This window comes from Tasmannia lanceolata, unplaced genomic scaffold (assembly GCF_043159265.1).
Source record: "Tasmannia lanceolata isolate RefF3 unplaced genomic scaffold, GAP_Taslan_0.1 ptg000018l, whole genome shotgun sequence".
Lineage (NCBI taxonomy): Eukaryota > Viridiplantae > Streptophyta > Magnoliopsida > Canellales > Winteraceae > Tasmannia > Tasmannia lanceolata.
In genome coordinates this window covers 67,768,369-67,789,705 of record NW_027518695.1, presented here as the reverse complement: position 1 = coordinate 67,789,705, position 21,337 = coordinate 67,768,369, and the positions used below count along the sequence as shown (strand labels likewise).

General features: G+C 39.5%; 1 protein-coding gene across 3 annotated transcripts in view; it reads left to right on the top strand.

Annotated features, from left to right (window-relative positions):
* Positions 1–920: 920 nt before the first annotated feature.
* The window catches only part of LOC143849778 (putative E3 ubiquitin-protein ligase ARI2), a 58,372-nt gene continuing 37,955 nt past the window's right edge, over positions 921–21,337 (top strand). For 2 of the 3 annotated variants that reach the window (XM_077358963.1, XM_077358965.1), the window contains exons 1-4: positions 921–1,214; positions 17,908–17,940; positions 18,219–18,498; positions 18,874–19,354. In XM_077358963.1, coding sequence (XP_077215078.1) covers positions 1,077–1,214; positions 17,908–17,940; positions 18,219–18,498; positions 18,874–19,354 — 932 coding nt within the window. In that variant the 5' untranslated portion in view covers positions 921–1,076. The remainder of the gene's footprint in view (positions 1,215–17,907; positions 17,941–18,218; positions 18,499–18,873; positions 19,355–21,337) is intronic. The other variant, XM_077358964.1, reaches the window with a different exon arrangement.

Genomic DNA, 21,337 nt, shown 5'->3' with positions numbered 1-21,337 from the left:
AAAACAAATTAAAGAAAATATTTTCCAAAACTTGTTTTGACCACAAAATACTTGATTTTGAAAAATCTCTAACATTCTTATCTAGGACATTTTGGTCTTTTTATGTGTAAAAAAAAGAAGAAAGATTTATCATGGGTATTTTGCTCACAAACTGATGGGTTGACATGATCTCAAAATTCACTTGCCACGTTTGGATACCTTATGTTTTTGTATTTGGAATAGCCACAAATATGGAGTTCCAAATAATGTCTTGCAAAAACAGATTTTGAAAATCAGATTTTTTTTTTTTTTTCACTATTGTAGCTGATTTGGAAATCTAAGAATCTGATCGAGTTCCAAATCTCAACTGCAAATGTGATAAATCCAAATCTAAATCTTGTGGTTATCCAAACGTGGCCTGACTCTATTTGCAAATTATCAAACTAGAAAATTGTTTTTACGAAATTATATCAAGACAACCATATCTTGCCTTTTAGTATTTAAAGAGCTGTCAAAAAGTTATTAAACTTCCCAAAAAGCTCTCACAGGCAAATTAAAGAAGATAAACAGCTGGGTTTGTGCAAATATCAAAATTTGGTTGTGCTGATAACACTTCCCTCTCCCAATAAAGCAAAGAAACCCCAGCATAGAAACTCAACAATTACGCCGTTAGCACTTAACGACGTGAACTCTTCGCCGTTAGATAGAGTTAAAACTTAAAACTTAGAAAGTCACTTACTCACTCGTAGTCATGCAAATCCCTATTTTTTAGGGGAAGTGATATATTCACCAAAATATATTACTTGAGACAGCCCCCTCTTGTGTATCTATGAGACTATGAGTCTATGACTACTCTTTTACGCTAGAGGGGGCTGTCCCAAGTTAAAAAGGTGACGAATATATCACTTCCTTTTTTAGCCTCATCACCTTTATTAGTAATACCACTCCTCCGTTTCATTTACTCCCAAAGTTTGCTTCTTCTCCAATTAAAAAAAAAAAGTTGCTTCTTCTTCTACTTCTTCTTCCCTCGCTTCTCGCCGGAAGAACGGCCGGAATCTGACACGATCTCGCCGGAAGAGCGGCAATCTGATCGGAAGATGGCCGATTTTCTAACGAGCGATGAAGAAAACTACTATTCAGGCGAGGATTCGATTGAAGAGATTGAGAATTCTTTGGAAGGAATTGAGAATGACGATGACGAGTTCCTCAACTGTTCTTCGTCTCGATCTTGTCAGGTTAGAGCGATTTTTACGGCATTTCTTCTGAATTAGAGAATTTGCTAAGCGTTTTGGTGGTTTTTGCGTTTTGAATTCTTGTATTTCTCTGTTTTTTTTTTCTTTAATCGCTTTTGAACTGTTTTAGGGTTTAGGTTTTACACGATCGTTTGTTTTAGGTTTCTGGTATGGAAAGCGTTTGATCATTGATTGCTCATTCTAAAATATATTGCTCAATGTTAAATATCGGTTTTTTGTTGTTGTTGAAGGTATGGGATTTCTAAAGCAAAATAGTTTAGGGCCAAACAAATGCAAGCGTTTGATCATATAATATCTTGTTTTAGGTTTCTAAATTTTAAGTGGGTTTCTAAATGTTATGTGACTAGATGGGTCCCGCTTAGGATGAAATAAATTAGTTTAGATATTGGTTGTTTTTAGATTTTGCTCTCTAGTTGTTGTTTAATATGGATAGGTGTCTTAGAGATAAGGGTTATCTAGATTAGGGATTTTCTATAAATAACATGCAAAAGGGCGGCCCAGTGCACGAGGGTCCTGCCATTACGGGCTCTGGGGAGGGCTAGATGTACATAGCCTTACCCTTGCTTTGCAGAGAGGCTGTTTCCGTGACTCGGACACGTGATCACCAGGTCACAATAAAGCAACCTTACCAATCACTAGGTCACAATGGAACAACCTTACCGTTGCGCCAAGGCTCGCCTTCTTATTTATATAAATAACATGTACCTAGCCTTTTTTTAAATTAATGAAGAATTTTATTCTAGAGATTGAGTTTTGAGCACAAAGGAGGACCGAGAGAGGCTGGGTTCGTTCTCTTTTGGAAACAAAGTAGATTAGGGCGAAACAAGTATAAAACCGCTGCAGGGGCAAAACAATTGCATTGATAACCAAAACGAAGGAAACAATTTCGTGTATTTTTGGTGTTATCCTTGCTATTGCTTAAGTAATGCATTGGAATTCTTTTTCTACCATGCAGATGATTTCTAGAACGTCATTTCATAAAATAGGTGTGAGATTTTTGTTTTCTAAAAAAAAAATGTAAGGAAGTAGGGTTTCAAACTCTACTTTTAATTAATTAAAGCCGTAATAGATTAGCATGAACTGAACAATAAACAATGGAAGGAGAATTGACTTATGCTGGCCTCAATTGAATGAGTCAATTATACAATGTTGTGATCATAAGAGCAAGCTAAGGGACCTTGGGAGATACACGGCCAAAGGGACCTTGTACAGCTCCACCAAAAACACAAATATAACACAAAAATAAAAAAGACTTTTATATATCTAAACAGCTTACAAGTGACTTAGTGCTTTTATCTCTTTTTCCTTAGACACTTCTTCTCCCTTGAACCTTTACACTTGAAGCTTTACTCTTTTAAGATTACCCTTGAAGCATACAATTTTCTAAACAAGTGACTTCATACTTATAGACACAAAATACTCCCAAATTCGCTAAATACAGAAAACACTTGTTGTAGTCCCCATGAGTCCGTTAGGTATCCTAAGCAACATCATAGGAACTCCACATCAACTCTTTGATAATCTACCCTAGACATTAAGAACTCTAGAAAACATAGAGGACTCGTACATTTTCAACGCATAATTACTATACTAGAAGACCACAACGACTTTTCACAAATTCATAAACATTGATTTTGATTTACAATTTTGAACACCCTTCCTTAAATCAAAATCTAAAAATTAGAAATATCTATTCATCATCTCTTTGGTCAACATCTGCACTTGATGAAATCTTCATCTTCAACTTTGCAATTTCTCCTTCAAGGGACTTGGGAGTTTTTTTTTGAATGGCTCAAGGGGCTTGAGATTCTTCAAATCTTTCAGTTGTTCTCTTTCGTCTATTAGATTGTGTTGTTTACCGTCGATGAAGATGACAGGGTAGCATTTTGACAAGAAAAGAATGGCAGCATGTGCCGTGCTTTCTTTAGCTTCTTTCTTGGTATTTGTCGCATTTCTGAAAAATTCATGTTTTTCCTACTTTAATCAAGGCTTTAGAAATTGGTCTGCGGTCTTATCTTTCTTACCAAATGTCGTACAAAAGATGCTTTAGATTCAATTTTTCTGTAGCTTACTTTAGACATACTTTGAATGAAGCTTTGATAAAAACGATTTGCACGGTACTTCTACATAAACAAAAATCATAATTGTTGCCTTCTTGCAATGCCATCGGGATAAAAAAGAAATTTGTTCTTTTTCTCGGTACTCAAAATAACACTCATCGGGATAATAAGAGAAATTCATTCTCTTTTCCGGCACACAAAAGAAGACACTTGTCCGTTCAATCGACTCTTGAGAAATAAGAACAGAAAATTGTTTTCTTTCTCAAATCATTAAAAATCTGCACCATTCATCAAATGGAAACCCACAAGTAGATATGTGGAAGAATATTGTTCTCTACGCTAACAAAAAATTCTAACCGAATCCTCTCCCTTAAAATTTAAAAATTTGGACAATAATCATCCTAAACACTTTTAAAGTAGATCATCCTTCCTAATCATACACATGAAGGAATTTTTTACTTAAAAATTTGGATTTCGAAAAAAAAGTCCACTTTGACAGACTTTCATTCTTTCGAAGATAAATTTTAATAAAAAACTGTGATTGGCGATCTGTTTTTTTGGAAACTAGACTAAAATATCGTTCCATCGGTATATGATATGGCACATTTTGACTAAAATAACATTTTCGAAAAAAATTGAATAAAACGTGCATAAATCTTGGACTAGATTTTCAACATAACACATGCTCTAATACCACTTGTTGACTCCAACTGAGTGGATCAATTATGCAGTGTTGTGATCATAAGAGCAAGGTGAGGGAGCTTGGGAGATACATGACACCAAAGGGCCCATGTAGATCTCCAACAAAAGCACAAATGTAACACCAAAATAAAAAGAATTTTATATATGAAAACAACTTGCAAGTGATTCGGTGTTCTTTTCCCTTTTTCCTTAGAATCACTACACTTCTTCTCCGTTGAACCTTTACCATTGAAGCTTTACTCTTTTAAGCTTACAATGCTGTACACTAATGACTTCATACTTATAGACACAAAGCACTCCTAAAATAGCTAAATACATTAAACACTTTGTTGTATTCCCCATGAGTAGGGTTGCAACTTGGGTCGGATTTTACTTGACCCGCATCCAACCGACCTGAGAAAATCATGGGCCGGGTTTAGGAATCTCGGTTTTTTAATATAAAAAACCTGACCTGGCTCGACCCGAGATATATTGTAGGTTAGGGGGTAGGGTTTTGGAAAACCCGACCCGCCCGACCCGAGTTGCAACTCTAATGTCTGCCAAACACCCTTGCTAGTTTTGATAATGGCACTCTTATAAAGCAAAGGGGGTTTAAACTTTTGTTTTGTATTTGTTTCAAAAGATTGTTTTGATAACAACACCCATCTACTCAACTCAACTCAACTAAGTCTTTGTCCCAAACTAGCCATGGTTTTAAATTTCGGCTAAAACATTTCGGTTTCGATTGCGACCGAAATGAAATTTACATGAAGTCGTTTCTTTACAAGATTTCAGAGAAATTTCGCCGAAATGTCAGTTTTTGGTTTTTTTTACAAAATTTCCACCGAAATTTTTAAAAAGTCAACCGGAATGTTATAATTCCCACCGAAATTTATGAAATATTCACCGAAATAGCCAAAATTTCCACTGAAATCGCCGAAATTTACACCAAAATTTTAGACATTTCAGTTAAAATAATAATAAAAAAACGAAATCACAATCATATTTTTACATGATTTCGGCTGATATTTCACCCTGAAACCGACCCACCACTGGAACCGACACCGAAACTGAAATTTAAAACCTTGGTTGGGGACGGCTAATAAATCCATTAGAAAATTTTCATGAGGAAGGTGAAAGGATCTATCCTACTAACAATTGACTAAGTGTAATCTTGACACTACTTGGGTTCGTCTACATGGATCATTTTCTTCCATTCTATCTTATCTAAGGTCATGTTCTCTGTTATGGTCCTACTTCCTAGCCCTCAAGTCATTCCTCACTGTTTCTACCCCAGTTGTTTTCGGTCTGCCCCTACCTCTTTTTACTCTATCAACTTGGCACGAGTCACTTCTTCTCACTTGAGCATCCAAAGGCCTACGTTGGATATACCCAAACCATCTTAAGTGGTGCTCTCTCATTTTCTCCTCAATTGGTGCCACCCCCACCTTTTTACGGATGTCTTCATTTTTAATTCGATCTAACCTTGTGTGGCCGTACATCCATCTAAGCATTCGCATCTCTGCTACACTAATCTTATGCACATGTTGCTTCTTGGCGGCCCAACATTCTGAGCCGTACAGCATGGCTGGCCTCATAGCTGTCTTATAAAACTTTCCCTTCAACTTGGTAGGTATTTTACGGTCGCACAGAACTCCTGAAGCATGCTTCCACTTCAACCAATCAGCTCTTATTTTGTGGTTAACATCCTCTTCAACATGGCTGTCTTATAACAACACCCATCTATAGGTTAAAATTGATTATTCTCTCAGGTTTGAAATGCCAACTTGTATTACTTCTAATGCAGTTTTCATTACCGTTTAACAATTCTTAGAACTAGTAGCCTTTTTGTAACAATTTTCAGAACTTTAACACTTTCTCATGCAAGAAAAAATGGAGTTTCTGTTTTGGTTTTTTCTTTGTTCTTTTAAAAAGCTGTCACTTAAAATGTTCCCAATTGATATATTTTCTTAGTGTTAATGCAATCTTCATGGTGGATTTATGGTGCATGAATCGAGAATATTAAAAAACCCAACCCGACCCGACCCAACCCGAGAAACTGTCTTGGGTAGGACCGGGTTTATGAATCCCTGGTTTTCCCCCAAAAAACCCTAGGCGAGGTAGGTTCTCTTGTAGGGTAGGGTATTGGAAAACCCGACCTGAGTTGCAACCCAACCCATGATTCCTTCAAGGATCCTAAGCAATATCATACGAACTCTCTATTGACTCTTTTTTAATCCAGCCTAGGCATTAAGAACTCTAGAAAACATAGAGAACTCATACATTTCAACACATAATAACCATCCTAGAAGCCATGAAGAATTTTCACAAAACCATAAACATTGCTATTGATTTACAATTTTTAACAACTTATTGAGTTGAGGCATGAATCGGTTTTCCTTGTTCTTTAAGGCAAATCTTGCCCCCACTATGATAAATCAACGGTGCAGATGGGATGTGTGCCATATGCCTCTAGTATACAACAACTCCACTCCAGGGCTGTGCACTCACGCTGCTCAGTTGCCTTGCAAACTTGCTTATCTTGCCGCTTGCCTTGATCAAAAGAAATGGAGGATGAAGATCAGAAAACCAAAAAACAAGAGTAACCAGGAAGTCAATTCTTCATTCTTTTTCGAATCCCTTTCTTTATTCGTAACTACTATCGTAAGAAAAGCAAAGGAAGTGATTTACCCGAAACGTTATGTTAAACACACATTAATCATTTCCAAAACGGTCTAGTAAACGACGTGAGAACATAACTCAAGCGGTAAAGTTGTATTATAAAAAAAACGTAATAAAAAAACTATCCGTATTAAGAAGCTAAATGGATACTAAGAAACTCTTTTCCGCAGTGAACAAGCTCTTTATCTCGGAAATCAAAAGGTGCTAAACAGCATTAAGTCTTAAATATTACTGTAAGCCAAAGGTTTTCCGTGGTAATCGGTGAACCACATGTTTAGACGGTAAAGCACAATTTAGAACTGTGCACGTGTGGTCAAAATTTTCCCACAAACTCCATGGTTGTCTCTTTGAGAATCCTCAACCCTCAGAGATCCTATTTCCATATATATACCCCTCTCTTACTACTCTCATTTTCCAATGTTGGACAAGAGTTCTCCTCAAAATTCCATGGTTTTCTCTCTATAAGAATTCACAACCCTTAGAGATTCAATTCCCATAAGTAACCTGTGCGGATGCACGGGGCAACAAAAGAAAAATAAATAATTAAAAAACTGCAATACAACTGTTTAGGAAGGTCAAATTTAACAAGTGAAATCACTACATATTCATTGCTGCAGAGTACGCATTGTCACAGATATTCACCAATGATGATTAGTTAAAAGGGGAAGAATGTGTAAAGTGTAAACCATCATTATTTTTCAGAAAAAAACTCATGTCAACTACTATTGGTGCACAAAACTTTAAGTCATACGGAGAGTTTATGAGAAGGTATATAAAGGGCTATTTAATAAAATGTAGATGAGTGGTGCAGACCCGGGGGCTCGCGAATACTACCAAGAAAAGCTTAATGGAACCAAGTCTTCACATCCATATAACCAAACCATAACCCATAAACAACTAGCAAGCATTTAGTGGTAAATTTCAGCCTAGTAAACCATAACCCAAACCCAACTAGTGTCGGGATTAGACTTAGTCAATTTGAGCCGGATAGATCCTTTCACCTTCATAAATTTTTTCTAATGGATTCATTTGCCGACCCCAACTAGTTTGGGACAAAGGCTTAGTTGAGTTGAGTTGAGTCTAGAATCATGAAATTAGCCTTAAAAGATAAACCATTAATTGAAAATGCTTCTACACCAAACAGTTATTGCGTACATCAACATAGATAACACAAAAGATGATAATTAAAGGTTCAAATATATTGAAATAAATGCTGTTAGGCTGCTGTCCACAAAAGAAAATAAATGTCTAAGGTCCAAAACTACCACTCGAAAGTGATAAAATCTCTAAAATAGGCTAGAGAAAATTATTGGCAAGGTTCCTATGGGTTTAAAAATGGCAAAAAGGTTCAAGAAAGGACTGAAGATAATGGAAAAATCTCACCGGGAAAATGCAACAGTCCTTTCGCCTCAAATCCGTGCTAGCAAAAGGTCCAAGAGAGCGGGGAAGAAGCTCATGGGCGCGATCCGAAGTCCGGACAACAGTAGTCCTCCAAAAATAATGTGGATGGGAAGGTTCCAAGGAGGTGTAGGAGACAAGAAAATAGAAGGGGAAGAAAGAAGAAGATGACAAGGAGAAGAAGGGTTTGGTATCATTCAAGATAGATGGAAAGATGGAAACTAGAAAGTGAGAGGAGAGAGGCCAAGAGAGATGTGAGAGAGAAAGTGGCTAAGAGAGAGAGACTTGAAAAGTGATGTAGAAAAGGGCGAGGGTGAGAGGAAAACAGAAAGAGAGAGAGACGAGTGAGAATAGAGAGAGAGAGAGAGACGAGTGAGACAGAGAGTGAGAGGCGAGAAAGAGAGAGATGAGAGGGAGAGAAACAAAGAGGGCGTAAGAGAGAGATATAATAGAGGAAGAGAATGAGAGAGAAGCAAGGAGGGGGGAACCGTAGAGATGGAGGAGAGGGGAGACATCGGCTCTTCTTTCTTCAATTCAAGTTTTTCTTTGTCAAAAATTAGGGAATTTCCCCCATTTGCTTTCTTTTATACTCTTTTCTTGGTGGGCCCCTTTGCTAGCTCAATTAAATAAGGATGAAAAGACCGCCATACCCCTTATCAGTTGTCACAAAGAACAACAAAGTCACATGAGGGCATAATAGGAAAACCAATTAATAAAAGGGGAAAAAGGTAAAATTGGTGTGTACAAGGGTGGCCCTAGATGATGTGGACATCCCCCACATTTAGGCAAATAAAATAGTCACAAATAAATCCAATAATCCTCAAACAAACAAAAAATCAATGTAGTAAGCAAATAAGAGACGATCCAGATCACATCATGTTTCCCCGGGTGGGAAGAACTCGACTCCGTTGAGTAAATATTTGTAACGCGCAGAAACAAGTCCTCGCGTAGTCTGCAGAACTCAGGCTCATCTATCCAGATGCAATCCGTCAACGAACTGTCTCTCCAACGAACAAGGTATCATCGATGTGATTAGTGGCGAGTGTCCATCGTCTTGATGTCGATAATGTCCTCGATCTGATCCTCTGAAGAAGTGGTCGCTTGAAATGGTAAGGTACTGACATCATCTAGTGCATGCTCTGGCGTGTCTCCATGAAAATGATACAGGTCAACAACATTGAAGACGGGAGAAGCGCAATATTCTCAGGGAGGTCCAATAGGTAAGCATTATGACCCAACCTCTCGAGGGTCCGATAAGGTCCACACTTCTTCCGCTTCAACTTGCCGTAGGCTCCAGCTGGAAATCTCTCTCAACGAAAGTACGCCATCACCCAATCTGCCACACTGAAAGTCTGATCTCGACCATGGTTTTAAATTTCGGCCGAAATGTTTCGTTTCGGCGGAAAATGAAACGAAATCCACATTTAGTCGGAAAAGTACCAAACTTCGGCGAAACGTTTCGGAAATTTCGGCTACGTTTCGGTGAAATTTATGTGAAACTTTTTGGAAATGTCGGTGAAACGTTTCAGAAATTTGAAATTTCGGTGAAACGTTTCGGTGAAGTACAAAATTTCACCGAAATTTCGGTGAAATTTTTACAAGATTTCGTCCGAAATTTCGTACCGAAACTGAAACGTTTTCGCTGATGACCGAAACCTAAACTGAGATTTGCCTTGATCTCGACGATGCTGATCTGTTGCTGCTTTGTACTTCTTAGTTCTCCCATGCAACCGCCCCAACGCCTCTTGTTGTACCTCTTTTATGTGTTGAACGAGATCCTTGGCTTCAGCACTGCTGCGTCCAGGGTATGGTATGGGGGTACGATCAAGTAAGTGGGGAATGGGAAAGCCATAAATGGTCGCAAACGGCGACCTACCTTTGGTAATTCTAACGAAATTGTTATATGCAAATTCAGCTTGAGGTAGAATCAAATCCCATTGATGGGGTCTCTCGCCAACTAAACATCTCATTGAATTCCCTAGGCTGTGATCATGGTTTTAAATTCCGGTTTCGGTAAATTTCGGCCGAAATTCTGTAGAAAGTCACGAATGTCGATTTTTGGGCCGAAAAAAACGGAAATTTCTGTCCAAATTCTGTAAGAAGATAAAAAATAGTATTTTATTGAAATTTTTGCCGAAATTGCCAAAATTTCTGAAATTTCGGCAATTTCGGGTTCGGTACGTTTCAGTTTCGGTCTTGACCGAAATTCGAAATTTCGGGTCGAAATTTAAAACAATGGCTGTGATTAACCACTTCTGTTTGCCCATCTGGGGATAGTAAGCACTACGAACTAAAGTTTGGTTCCCATTATGCTCCATAGAGTTCTCCAAAAAATGACTTAGCAACCTAGTGTCTCTATCTGAAGTGAACGACCTAGGGATTCCATGTAGATGAACAACCTCCCTAAAGAATATACCAGCTATATGACTAACATCAGACGTCTTCTGACATGGAATGAAATGTGACATTTTGGAGAACCTATGACAAAAACAAAATTGAACTTCCTAGCAGTCCGAGGTAAACCTATGACAAAATCCATACTGACATGCTCCCAAGGTTTACTAGGAACATACAAAGGAGAATACAAACCTCTATTCTGGCTGACCTTTAAAGGACTGACACATCCTGCGTTGACACACATAACGAATCACATCGTGTTTTAACCTAGGCCAAAAGTTCCTCTTCTCGACCAAAGGAAGGGTCTTCGCCTGCCCAAAATGACCTACTAAGCCTCCATTGTGAGGCTCTTGAATCAGGTTTTCGCGTAAAGATCCCTCAGGAATGCATAGGCGAGTACCGCGAAACAAATATCCATCATGGATGACGAATGTCGAACTAGGATTTGCACCTTTTGACCGACATGACTCCCAAATAAAACCAAAGAATGGATCAATTGGGTATGGGTCTTTAAGGGAGTCAAATGAGACCATCTGCTGCGCGGTTCTGAACACCTACTTTGTGCCTAAGATTGAATGTGTACTCTTGTAAAAATGTTACCCATTTAGCATGGCGCTTATTTATAGTACGCTGGAAATTTATATAGTGCAATGCTTCATGGTCAGAGTTAAGTACAAACTCACGCATGATTAGGTAGTGCCTCCAATGTTTGAGAGCTTGGATGATGGCATAAAATTCGACGTCGTACGTTGAGTACCTCAATCTCGCATCGCTTAGCTTCTCTTTAAAGAAGGCCACAGGGCGTCCCTTATGACTAAGGACAACTCCAATGTCTACCTAAGAGGCATCGCAATCAACCTCGAAGACCTTACTGAGGTCCGAGAGCGCTAAAATGAAAGCACTCGTCATTTTTGTCTTAATAAGGTTGAAACCCCGATCAACCTCAGGGTCCATTGGAATACACCTCCCTTCAGACACTTAGGTTGGTGCGATTACATAGCTAAAGTTACGATTAAATTGCCAATGGAAAGATGCTATTCCGTGGAATCGTCGCACAACACTAATAAATATCGGCACTGACCAACTTCTTTTGGCCTCGATTTTAATGGGATCTACTTTAATGCACTCGGTCGACATGATATATCTCAAGAAGGTTAAATTATCAGTTGAGAAGACACACTTCTTGAGATTCGCGAACAACTTATTTTCCCTCAAGACATTGAAGACTTGACGCACGTGGGAAACATGCTCGTTGGGGTCTCTACTGTAAAGAAGGATATCATCGAAATAAACAACAACGAACTTCCCTATAAAGTATTGTAACACCTGGTTCATCACATGCATGAATGTGCTGGGTACGTTAGATAAACCAAATGGCATGACCAACCACTCATATAGACCCTCACGAGTCTTAAAGGCGGTCTTCCATTCGTCGCTAGGCCGTATGCGAATCTAATAATATCCGCCCTTAAGATCGATCTTAGAGAATGTACATGCACCACTCAACATGTCTAACATGTCATCGAGTCTAGGTATGGGTAACCTATACTTGACAGTTATCTTGTTGATGGCTACGCATATCCTCCACGCTCCATCTTTCTTGGGAGTTAGAAGGGCGGGAACTGTTCATGGACTCATGCTCTCTTTAATGTAACCCTTCTTCAACAAGTCTAAGACCCGTTGATGTAACTCGTACTCAGTCGAGCTCATGCGATAATGCGATAATTGAGGTAAGCTCCCGCCCGGGACAAGATCAATGCAATGCTGTATGTCGTGCAATGGAGGGAGTCCATCAGGCAAATTATCAGGAACTAAATCACAGAACTCCTCCACCAGTGGTAACATCTCAATCGGGATAGGGGGACTATTCGTTTCTTCTTTTCCTATGAGGACAAAACCAACGTTCGCTTCTGTGCAAGCGTTCTCGAAACTAGATCATGACAGGAATAGTGCCAAGTGCCAACTCTTTCCCTTTGAGTGGAACACCCTCTTTAACCGGCACATGAAGTGTTGGCACATTCCTAGACAGTTTAGGGGGATCCTTTACAGGATTCAAAGTGAAGCGAATACCGTCTTTCATGAAGGAGTACCTATTCTTCTCCCCGTCATTGGTGGTCTTTCATAGGCCCAGCATAATATGACACACCTCTAAAGGATCCACATCGCACCAAACTGCGTCTTTGTAAACAGTTCCAATAGAAAAGTCCACAAGACAATGAGATGTGACGAGTACTTCGGCTCCACCCTTGAACCACACGATGTTATATGGCCGATCAAGTTTTTCCATCTTCAATTTTAATCAATAGACCATCAACTAGGAGACGAGATTCTCTGTACTTCCACGATCAACTATGATGGTGCAAAGCTTTCCTCCTGATGTGCATGTGGTGTGGAAAATGTTGCTTCGCAACTGTCTGTCTAGATTTGACGCTTTAGGAGACATCATGACCCTTCGGATAAGAAGTGAATCTGGCCCTTGTCTCTATCAAGGATAACCTCATGTTCTCCTGGATCATCTGGCAGAGAATTATCATTTAGGGGGTCCTCGTCATACTCAGGATCATTCTTATCCTCGTCTTGTACTGGTTCTGCTAAAGTATTCTAAGAATTGAACGTCCTACATGGGCACTCTGTTGATCGATGACCCATCTCACCACACTTAAAGCATTCAATGGCATTGTTCTGTGGCCTGCGTCCAAGGAGTCCACGTCTTGCACCCGACTCACCAAAAGGAGGATTAGCAGTCGTGCTCTTAGGTGGGAGAGTGGAGATGGTCGACTGACAGCAGCCGCTCCTCTGTTGGATGAGCTAGGCTGGGCTCGATCTGCCTCTCGCTTCTGAGATTGCTGGGACAACTTCTCGGCTTTTAATGCCAGACGAAAGGCATCATCCATTGTAAGAATCATATGAAAGGAGATGGAATTCTGAATCTGATACCTCAGCTTGTGGAGATACCAAGCAGTGGCCTGCTCGTCATCCTCTATAATACTGTTGCGAGCTGTCAAAAGGTGGAACACCTTCGTGTATTCTCTCACGGATCTCGCACGTTGCCTAAGTTCTAACAATATCTGATATAGATAGGATTTGAAGTTGGCAGGGAGGTATTTGCTCTTCAACTTTCCTTTCATCTTATCCCATCTATCATTTTTTCTCTTTCCATGTTGAACTCTCCTAGTTTGTATTTGTTTCCACCAAACAAGGACAGAACCCTTCAATCTCATGGTCACAAATTTGTCCCTTTTATCATCAGGGAGTTCTTTCCACTCGAAGAAATTGCTGACGCTCTTGAGCCAATCGATGAATCCATCGGGGTTGAGACTACCATGGAAATCCCTAATATCAGCGTCGATGCTAAAATCGCGGGTGAGTGCTTTAAGGCTCTAACTAATCTCTCCTCAAATCTTGGGCGAGGTCTATCTTGGGACCGGCCCTTCTCATCCAAATTGTAGGCATCATCCTGATCGAACTGTCTGTCTGAGGATCCCTCCTAGTCTAGATCTCGACGACCGTTCTCACCACCTGTGGCAATGGGAGACATAGGAAGCTGTGGTCAAAGTGGTCCGGCTGGCAGGGGATGCTGTATCCCTAAATGAGCGCCGATCCTCTCCAAAGTCTCTCATCGTCGCCATCATAAGAGTCTGCTGATCTAGTGCGTTCTGTGTTTGCTGATGCCAGGGTCCCCAGGGCTGAAGATGACCTAGGCACTGGCTCGTGGTGGAGCATGTTGGCTTTTTGTGCCATGATAAACACGAAAGAAGTGCAGGAACTACTAAAGACTCAACCGACACAAAACAAAACTCTAAACACTAAGAAAATGCTAAACTGACCTGGACTGACGCTACGACCTAGAACTGCTACTGGAAACCTAATGTAGTGACACCTAAACCCTACTGGATTGAAATGAACGCCAAGATAGCGTATGGTGACAGATACGACTAGGAATTTGAGCTTTGGGCTCTGATACCACTTTTTGGTGCAAACCCGGAGGCTCGTGAATACTACCATGAACCTTAGGAGCTTAATGGAACCAAGTCTTCACATCCTTATAACCAAACCATAACCCATAAAGAATTAACAAACATTTAATAGTAAATTTCAGCCTAGTGAATCATGGGACTAGCCTTAAAAGATAAATCATTAATGGAAAATGCTTCTACACCAAACAGTTATTGCACACATCAACTTAGATAACACAAACGATGGTAATTAAAGGTTCAAATATATTGAAATAAATGTTGTTAGGATGCTGTCCACAAAAGTAAATAAATGTCTAAGGCCCAAAACGCCCACTAGAAAGTGATAAAATCTCTAAAATAGGCTAGTGCAAATTATTGGCAAGGTTCCTATGGGTTTAAAAAGGGAAAAATGGTAGGGGTGCAACTAGGGTCGGGTTCAACCCGAATTTGGGTTGGGTCGGGTTAAGCTTTTCGCAAATTGGGTTGGGTTAGGGTTGGGAAAAATCAACCCGAATTGAAAATCGGGTTGGGGTGTCGGGCAACCCGACCCGACCCAACCCGAATTGGAAATTTCAAATTCCCATTTAGTAGTGATGTTAATTCCAACATGTACATATGATCCTAGTTTATATTAATATTACTGTATTCCATCTGAAGAACGAAGTTCTGTATGTGTTTTTCTTTTTCAACATTGAAATAGTCTCCACAATCCACAATGGACGGTTTGGATAATCCTATGGTGCAGGCCATACCTTACTTTAATAAAGTGAGGAGTGTGATCATCAAAATATAGTAGTGCGGATAACATTTCCCTTTTTTAATTGTCAGTCCTTGTTTGTTTTTGATTTTGAGAACCAATTGTGAGTCAAAAACTGAATATCGGTGACTCACTATTGGTTCTCAAAATCCAAAACAACCCGGCTTGAGTTGAGGTGGTCAACTGTTGGTAACATATCAAATCGGGTCAACCCGAACCAACCCAACCCGAATTGGAAATCGGGTTGGGTTGGGTTGAGGAAATTGCAAATCAGGTTGGGTCGGGTTGAACCCGGCCGGGTTGGAAATCGGGTTGGGTCGGGTTGAGGCCAACCCGACTTGAGTTGCACCCCTACAAAAAGGTTCATTAAAGGACTGAAGATAATGGAAAAATCTCACTGGGAAAACGCAGTCCTTTCGCCTCAAATCCGTGCTAGCACGAGGTCCAAGAGAGCAGGGGAGAAGCACGAGGTCCAAGAGAGCGGGGGAGAAGCTCGTGGGCGTGATCCGAAGTCCGGACAGCAGTAGTCCTCAAAATAATGTGTATGGGAAGGTTCCAAGGTGGGGTAGGAGACAAGAAAATAGAAGGGGAAGAAAGAAGAAGATGAGAAGGAGAAGAAGGGGTTGCGATCATTCAAGATAGATGGAAAGATGGAAAATAGGAAGTGAGAGGTGAGAAGCCGAGAGAGGTGTGAGAAAGTGGCTAAGAAAGAGAGACTTGAGAAGAGATGTAGAAAAGGGAGAGGGTGAATGAAAAACAGAATGAGAGAAAGAGGTGAGTGAGAATTGAGAGAGACGAAAGAGCGTAGAGACAGAGAGTGAGAGGCGAGAAATAGAGAGATGAGAGGGAGAGAAACAAAGAGGAGGGCGTGTGAGAGAGAGAGAGAGAGAGAGAGAGAGAGAGAGAGAGAGAGAGAGAGAGAGAGAGAATAGAGGAAGAGAATGAGAGAGAAGCAAGGAGGGGGGAAGGCTTACTGTAGAGATGGAGGAGAGGAAGAGACAGACGCCGTAGGCGTCATTGGGGAGAGGGGAGCCGTTGGCTCTTCTTTCTTCAATTCCCCTTTTTTTGTGAAAAATTCCGGTATTTCCTCCACAACTCTCTTCTTAGTGGGTCCCTTTGGTAGCTCACTTAAATGAGGATGAAAAGACTGCCATACCCCTAATCACAAAGAACAACAAATAGTCACATAAGGGCATAATAGGAAAACCAACTAATAAAAGGGGAAAAAAGGTAAAAGTGTTGTGTGCAAGGATGGGCCCTAGATGATGTGGACATCCCTTCATCTAGGCAAATAAAATAATCACAAATAAATCGAATAATCATCAAATAAGCGAAAAAATCAATGCACTAAGCAAATAAGAGATGATCCAACGGTTGGATCACATCAGTGAGAGAGACAGGGACTCTCGTCAAGATTTGTTCAATTTTGGTAGGTAAAGCGTCTGCAGGTTGCCTTTTCTCTAGTGATATAGTATGGAGCGGGTTTGTTTTTACACAATTGCTTCATTTGGTTGCTCCTGTGCCTTTCTCCTCGTCACTTCCATGGCCACTCAAAATTCATTTTCCCAACCATTTATTTGATAGCCCTTTGCTTCGGATTTCCTATGGCCCAAGAATTACATTAATTATGCAAACCTAATTAATTATTCAATATTGTGTATACGAAAATAAATGGGAACTAGGACTAAGAGAGGGGGGAGGAAGATTTAAAGAGAGATTTACGTAAATAAATGATAGGAGAGAGAGATTCGTAAGAGAGATATTGTAGGAGAGAATTTTTCTAACAGTTAAGAAGGGTTTTTAAGTGAGACAAAACGAGCGATTTACGCTTGTTTTTAGGATATTGCGTTTTGGAAATGTTTGGAAACTCAATTGAAGAGAGAGAGAGGAGGGGAGAGGGGATTTTAGGAGGGACTTTCGGATAACATAAATTCAGTGATGTTTTAGCAGTGGCAAAACTGAAATAGCAGGGCGATTCCGATTTTCTAGGAGCAAAATATAGTGCCAATCAAAGTAGTTGCAAGGAAATTGAAACCATAATTAGTAATGGCAAAACAACATGATTAGTGCCAAAATGGATAAAAGCTTGACACGTTGTATGAGTAATGGTTATCGGTAGAATCATTTTAGTAAGGGATGAATATTATCCGCAAAATGCAGGAAAATTAAAATTGAGCGACAAACCATAATTAGCAATTGCAAAACCGATTTAGTAGAAGAAAAGTTTTTCCAATAAAATTTTTTCTTGGAAAAAAGAAGTGAATGAAAATGGATAGATATATAGATAGATAGATAGATAGATAGATATAAACCCTTCTCTTCGCACCCTTATTTTCCAATGTGGGACAAGAGTTATCCACAAAACTCAAAGTGATAGTGGGAAATTCAAATTGAGTTTGAAATCTATTAAAGACAAAAGCACTCACTTGTAATTTTGAATTACAATGTGTCTTTTTCTTCTAAACAAACAAAGTCAATAATCATGTCTACTTTTTTCTGAAAATTCATCTTGTGCGAAGGTATTATTCTTTTATAAGGATATATTTTGAAATAATTAGAGATGGCCTCTTAATCTTGGTCGATTTGGTTAATCTAGTGTACACGGATGGTTATAGTCTCATTTTGTGCTTATCAACTCGATGAACTGAATAAAGAAGATGATAACTGTGTCAAATTTAGCATCTAGATGGGTTTTTTTTCCTCTTCATTGACATTGTTTCTACATATCCTTGGTCATGTTACAGGTTATTACAAAAGAATCACTTTTGGTAGCACAGGTAAAACTCCTTTGTGCATTGTTTTAGGGAAATGATTTCGGCACAACTATGTTTTGATACATGCGCTCATGCATCTTGTCTTTTAGCATATAATTGCCATGTAAGTGCTTTCTGGGGACCATAAAACCCTTTTACAGCTCTTTAAATATAAAAGACAAGAAACATGAGCTTCATGTATCAAAACATGTTTGTTTTGAAATCATTTCCCTTTTTTTATGTTCTTGTAAGTAAATATGGATGCTTGCGTTGCTGAAAATCCTGGTATGAATTCTTTGCAGAGGGAAGATTTGTTTAGGGTAATGGACTTGCTAAAACTGAACGAACAACATGCACGTACTCTACTTATTCATCATCGTTGGAATGTTGAGAGTGTGTTATCAGTTCTTGTAGAGAAGGGAAGAGATTGGTTATTTTCCGAAGCTGGTGTGACCGTCGTGGAATGCAAAAATCTTGATGCTTTTGGGTCATTGTCTCTACTAACATGCAATATCTGTATTGAGGATGTTCCCATGGGTGCAGTTACAACAATGGACTGTGGCCACTACTTTTGCAATGATTGTAAGCATTCTCCTCTTCATGGTTTTAAATTTCGGCCGAAATCCGAAATTGCGGACTGAAATTCGGATTTCGACAGGGACCAAAATTTAAAACCTAAATCGAAATTTAAAATTTTCAGCTGAAATTATAAGATTTTCACTAAAACCGAAATTGGCACCGAAATTTCCACGGAAATTTCATTTTCGGTGTAGGCCGAAACCGAAACCGAAATTTTAAACCTTGCTTCTCTTTTCAATATCTTCTACCGTAGTATCAAACAGCATAAAATAAGGCTTGTTGCTGTTATTTTTAAAATTCTTAGCTGAAAGTTTTAATCTACTATTTTATTTCTCCTATTATGTCAGACAAACTTGGGCTGTTTTTTCTCTATTTCAGGTTGGACGGAGCATTTTGTCGTGAAGATAAATGATGGACAAAGTAGGCGCATTAGATGCATGGCACACAAGTGCAATGCTATTTGTGATGAGGCAATCATAAGAAATCTAGTCAGCCTAAAGCACCCTGACCTTGCCGAGCGTTTTGATCGTTTTCTCCTGGAGTCATACATTGAGGACAACAACAAGGTTAAATGGTGTCCCAGTGTTCCACATTGTGGAAATGCAATACGCGTTGAGGGTGAGCCCTATTGTGAGGTGGAATGTACATGTGGACTACAATTTTGTTTCGGCTGCTCGTCAGAAGCACACTCTCCTTGTTCGTGCCTCATGTGGGACCTCTGGACCAAGAAGTGCCGAGATGAATCCGAGACAGTCAATTGGATTACAGTTAACACAAAGCCTTGCCCTAAGTGCCACAAGCCCGTGGAGAAGAATGGTGGTTGCAACCTTGTTGGCTGTGTCTGTGGACAGGCATTTTGGTGAGAATTCTCTCATACTCTTCTTTTCTCTTGTCTGGATGTTGTGTAGGTATTCCCATTGTTTTAAATTTTGTCCAAAATCCGAAATTTCAGATTTCGGTAGGGTCCGAAATCAATATTTCGGATTTCAGTTTTAATTTCGTAATAATTTTGGCAGAAATGACCGAAACCGAAACCGAAACCGAAATTTAAATCCATGGGTATACCATTCCCTTGTCTGTTGTATATGTGGATAGTAGACAGGCATTTTGGCACGGATTCTTGCAATTCTCTCTTGTTTTTCCTGTTGATGTTAATGCAGATGTTGGGAGGGTAAGTCACTCTCCAGTTTGATTACTACTTCCTTGGAAGTAACCTTGTGATACTATGTTGACATTAATTTGATATTCCACAGATCTTACATTTAGTCTAGGGTGATACTATGTTGACATTAATTTGATATTCCACAGATCTTACATTTAGTCTAGTCTGCAATGGCAGTCTCTTGATCCAATGTGTTATTAGGTGCTAGCTTGGTTTGCTTTTGTGTCACCCCACCACCCACACAAATGGATGACAAGTTTATATTTGGATCTTCGCTATATTCCGTAGGAAAATTGAATTAAGGAGGTTGCATAGAAGGGGAAAATGATTGGCACCTCAGCTATATCCAGTAGCTTTTCTGCAATATATGCGTCTAAAGGAGAGTTTTTTTTTCTTCACAAGGGTTTGTCTGGAGGAAATAAATGGCCTAGTGACAGTGGAGCTCGATGTATTTCTTCCCGTGATACCGTAGTTGTCAAAGAATCTGCAGGAGAGTTAGACCCTCCTTCCTGCAATGATGTTAATCGGAAAACTGAGAGAAGGTTTTTGAAAGGATAATATAATAGCTAGTCTTAAAATTTTGGTTTTGATTGATTCCCAGAAAGTGGAGTAAGACTTTTTTCTGCTGATTTTCAACTCGAAGAAGGAGGCCGAGGAGATCCAAAAGCTTGAGAAAGGAGCGTCGTCAAATTTTTTGGGGTTTCATGAACTGGAAACCTGATTTCTTGACACATCTGGATAAGTTTCATCAAGGTCCCCTTTCATGCGTGGGGATCCAAGACTTTAGTAAGTTGGGTGAATGCCTGGGAGAACTGCTTGAGGTTGATCCCAGATCCTCCCAAGCGGAAACATTGAAGTGTGCATGAGATGTTCCATCTTATGATCAGGGCGGACAGTAGGATGGATTGTTTCTTGCTCATGATCTGTTTCTAAATGTGCAGGATTGATTTTGTTGGAAGTTTTTGTCACTCTATGGTTTAATTGATCCCAAGGGGTGACATTTAGGGCAGTTCTCAGTTTGGGTCTCTCCAGTGTACAAAACTTTACTCTGACATTTTGGTTTCCAGCGGAGTCGATATGAAATTGCATTGGATTAAAAAAATGGTCAAAATTTCGATTGTTTCGGTGCTATTTTTGTTTCTTTTTGATCATTTAGATTGAAACATTAAACTGTAAGGCATTATTTTAAATTTCCATTGAAACCGACACGAAACGATCAAAATGTTTTTGTTTCCATTGTCACTAAAACGCATAACGAAACTGAAACACATACCTAAGTAGTAAGCCCACCCTAAGATTATTGCTCTCCAATCCCAACTTCACAAGAGCCCGGGTGATTTCTCTCTAGTCGAGATAGCGACGTTAAGCCGAACCAAAACTGTAAGTATATTAGTCATATATTATACCAGTTTGTGATATATAATTATATTTATATGAATTGCAAGTGAACTGTGTTGTATCTATCATGTGCTAATATTTGTATGAGTTACATGTGAAATGTGGTTTGTACTAAATTATCAGATATGTGGGGTTGAGCCTCCAGCTCAGTTGGTAAAGACTGTTCTTTCGACCTTGAGGTCGGAGGTTCGATCCCAGCTTACCTATCAAAAAAAAAAATTCCTAAATTATTAGATATGTGCATCAACGCGTCACTGGGTGTTCGATGTTGTTAAACCACTA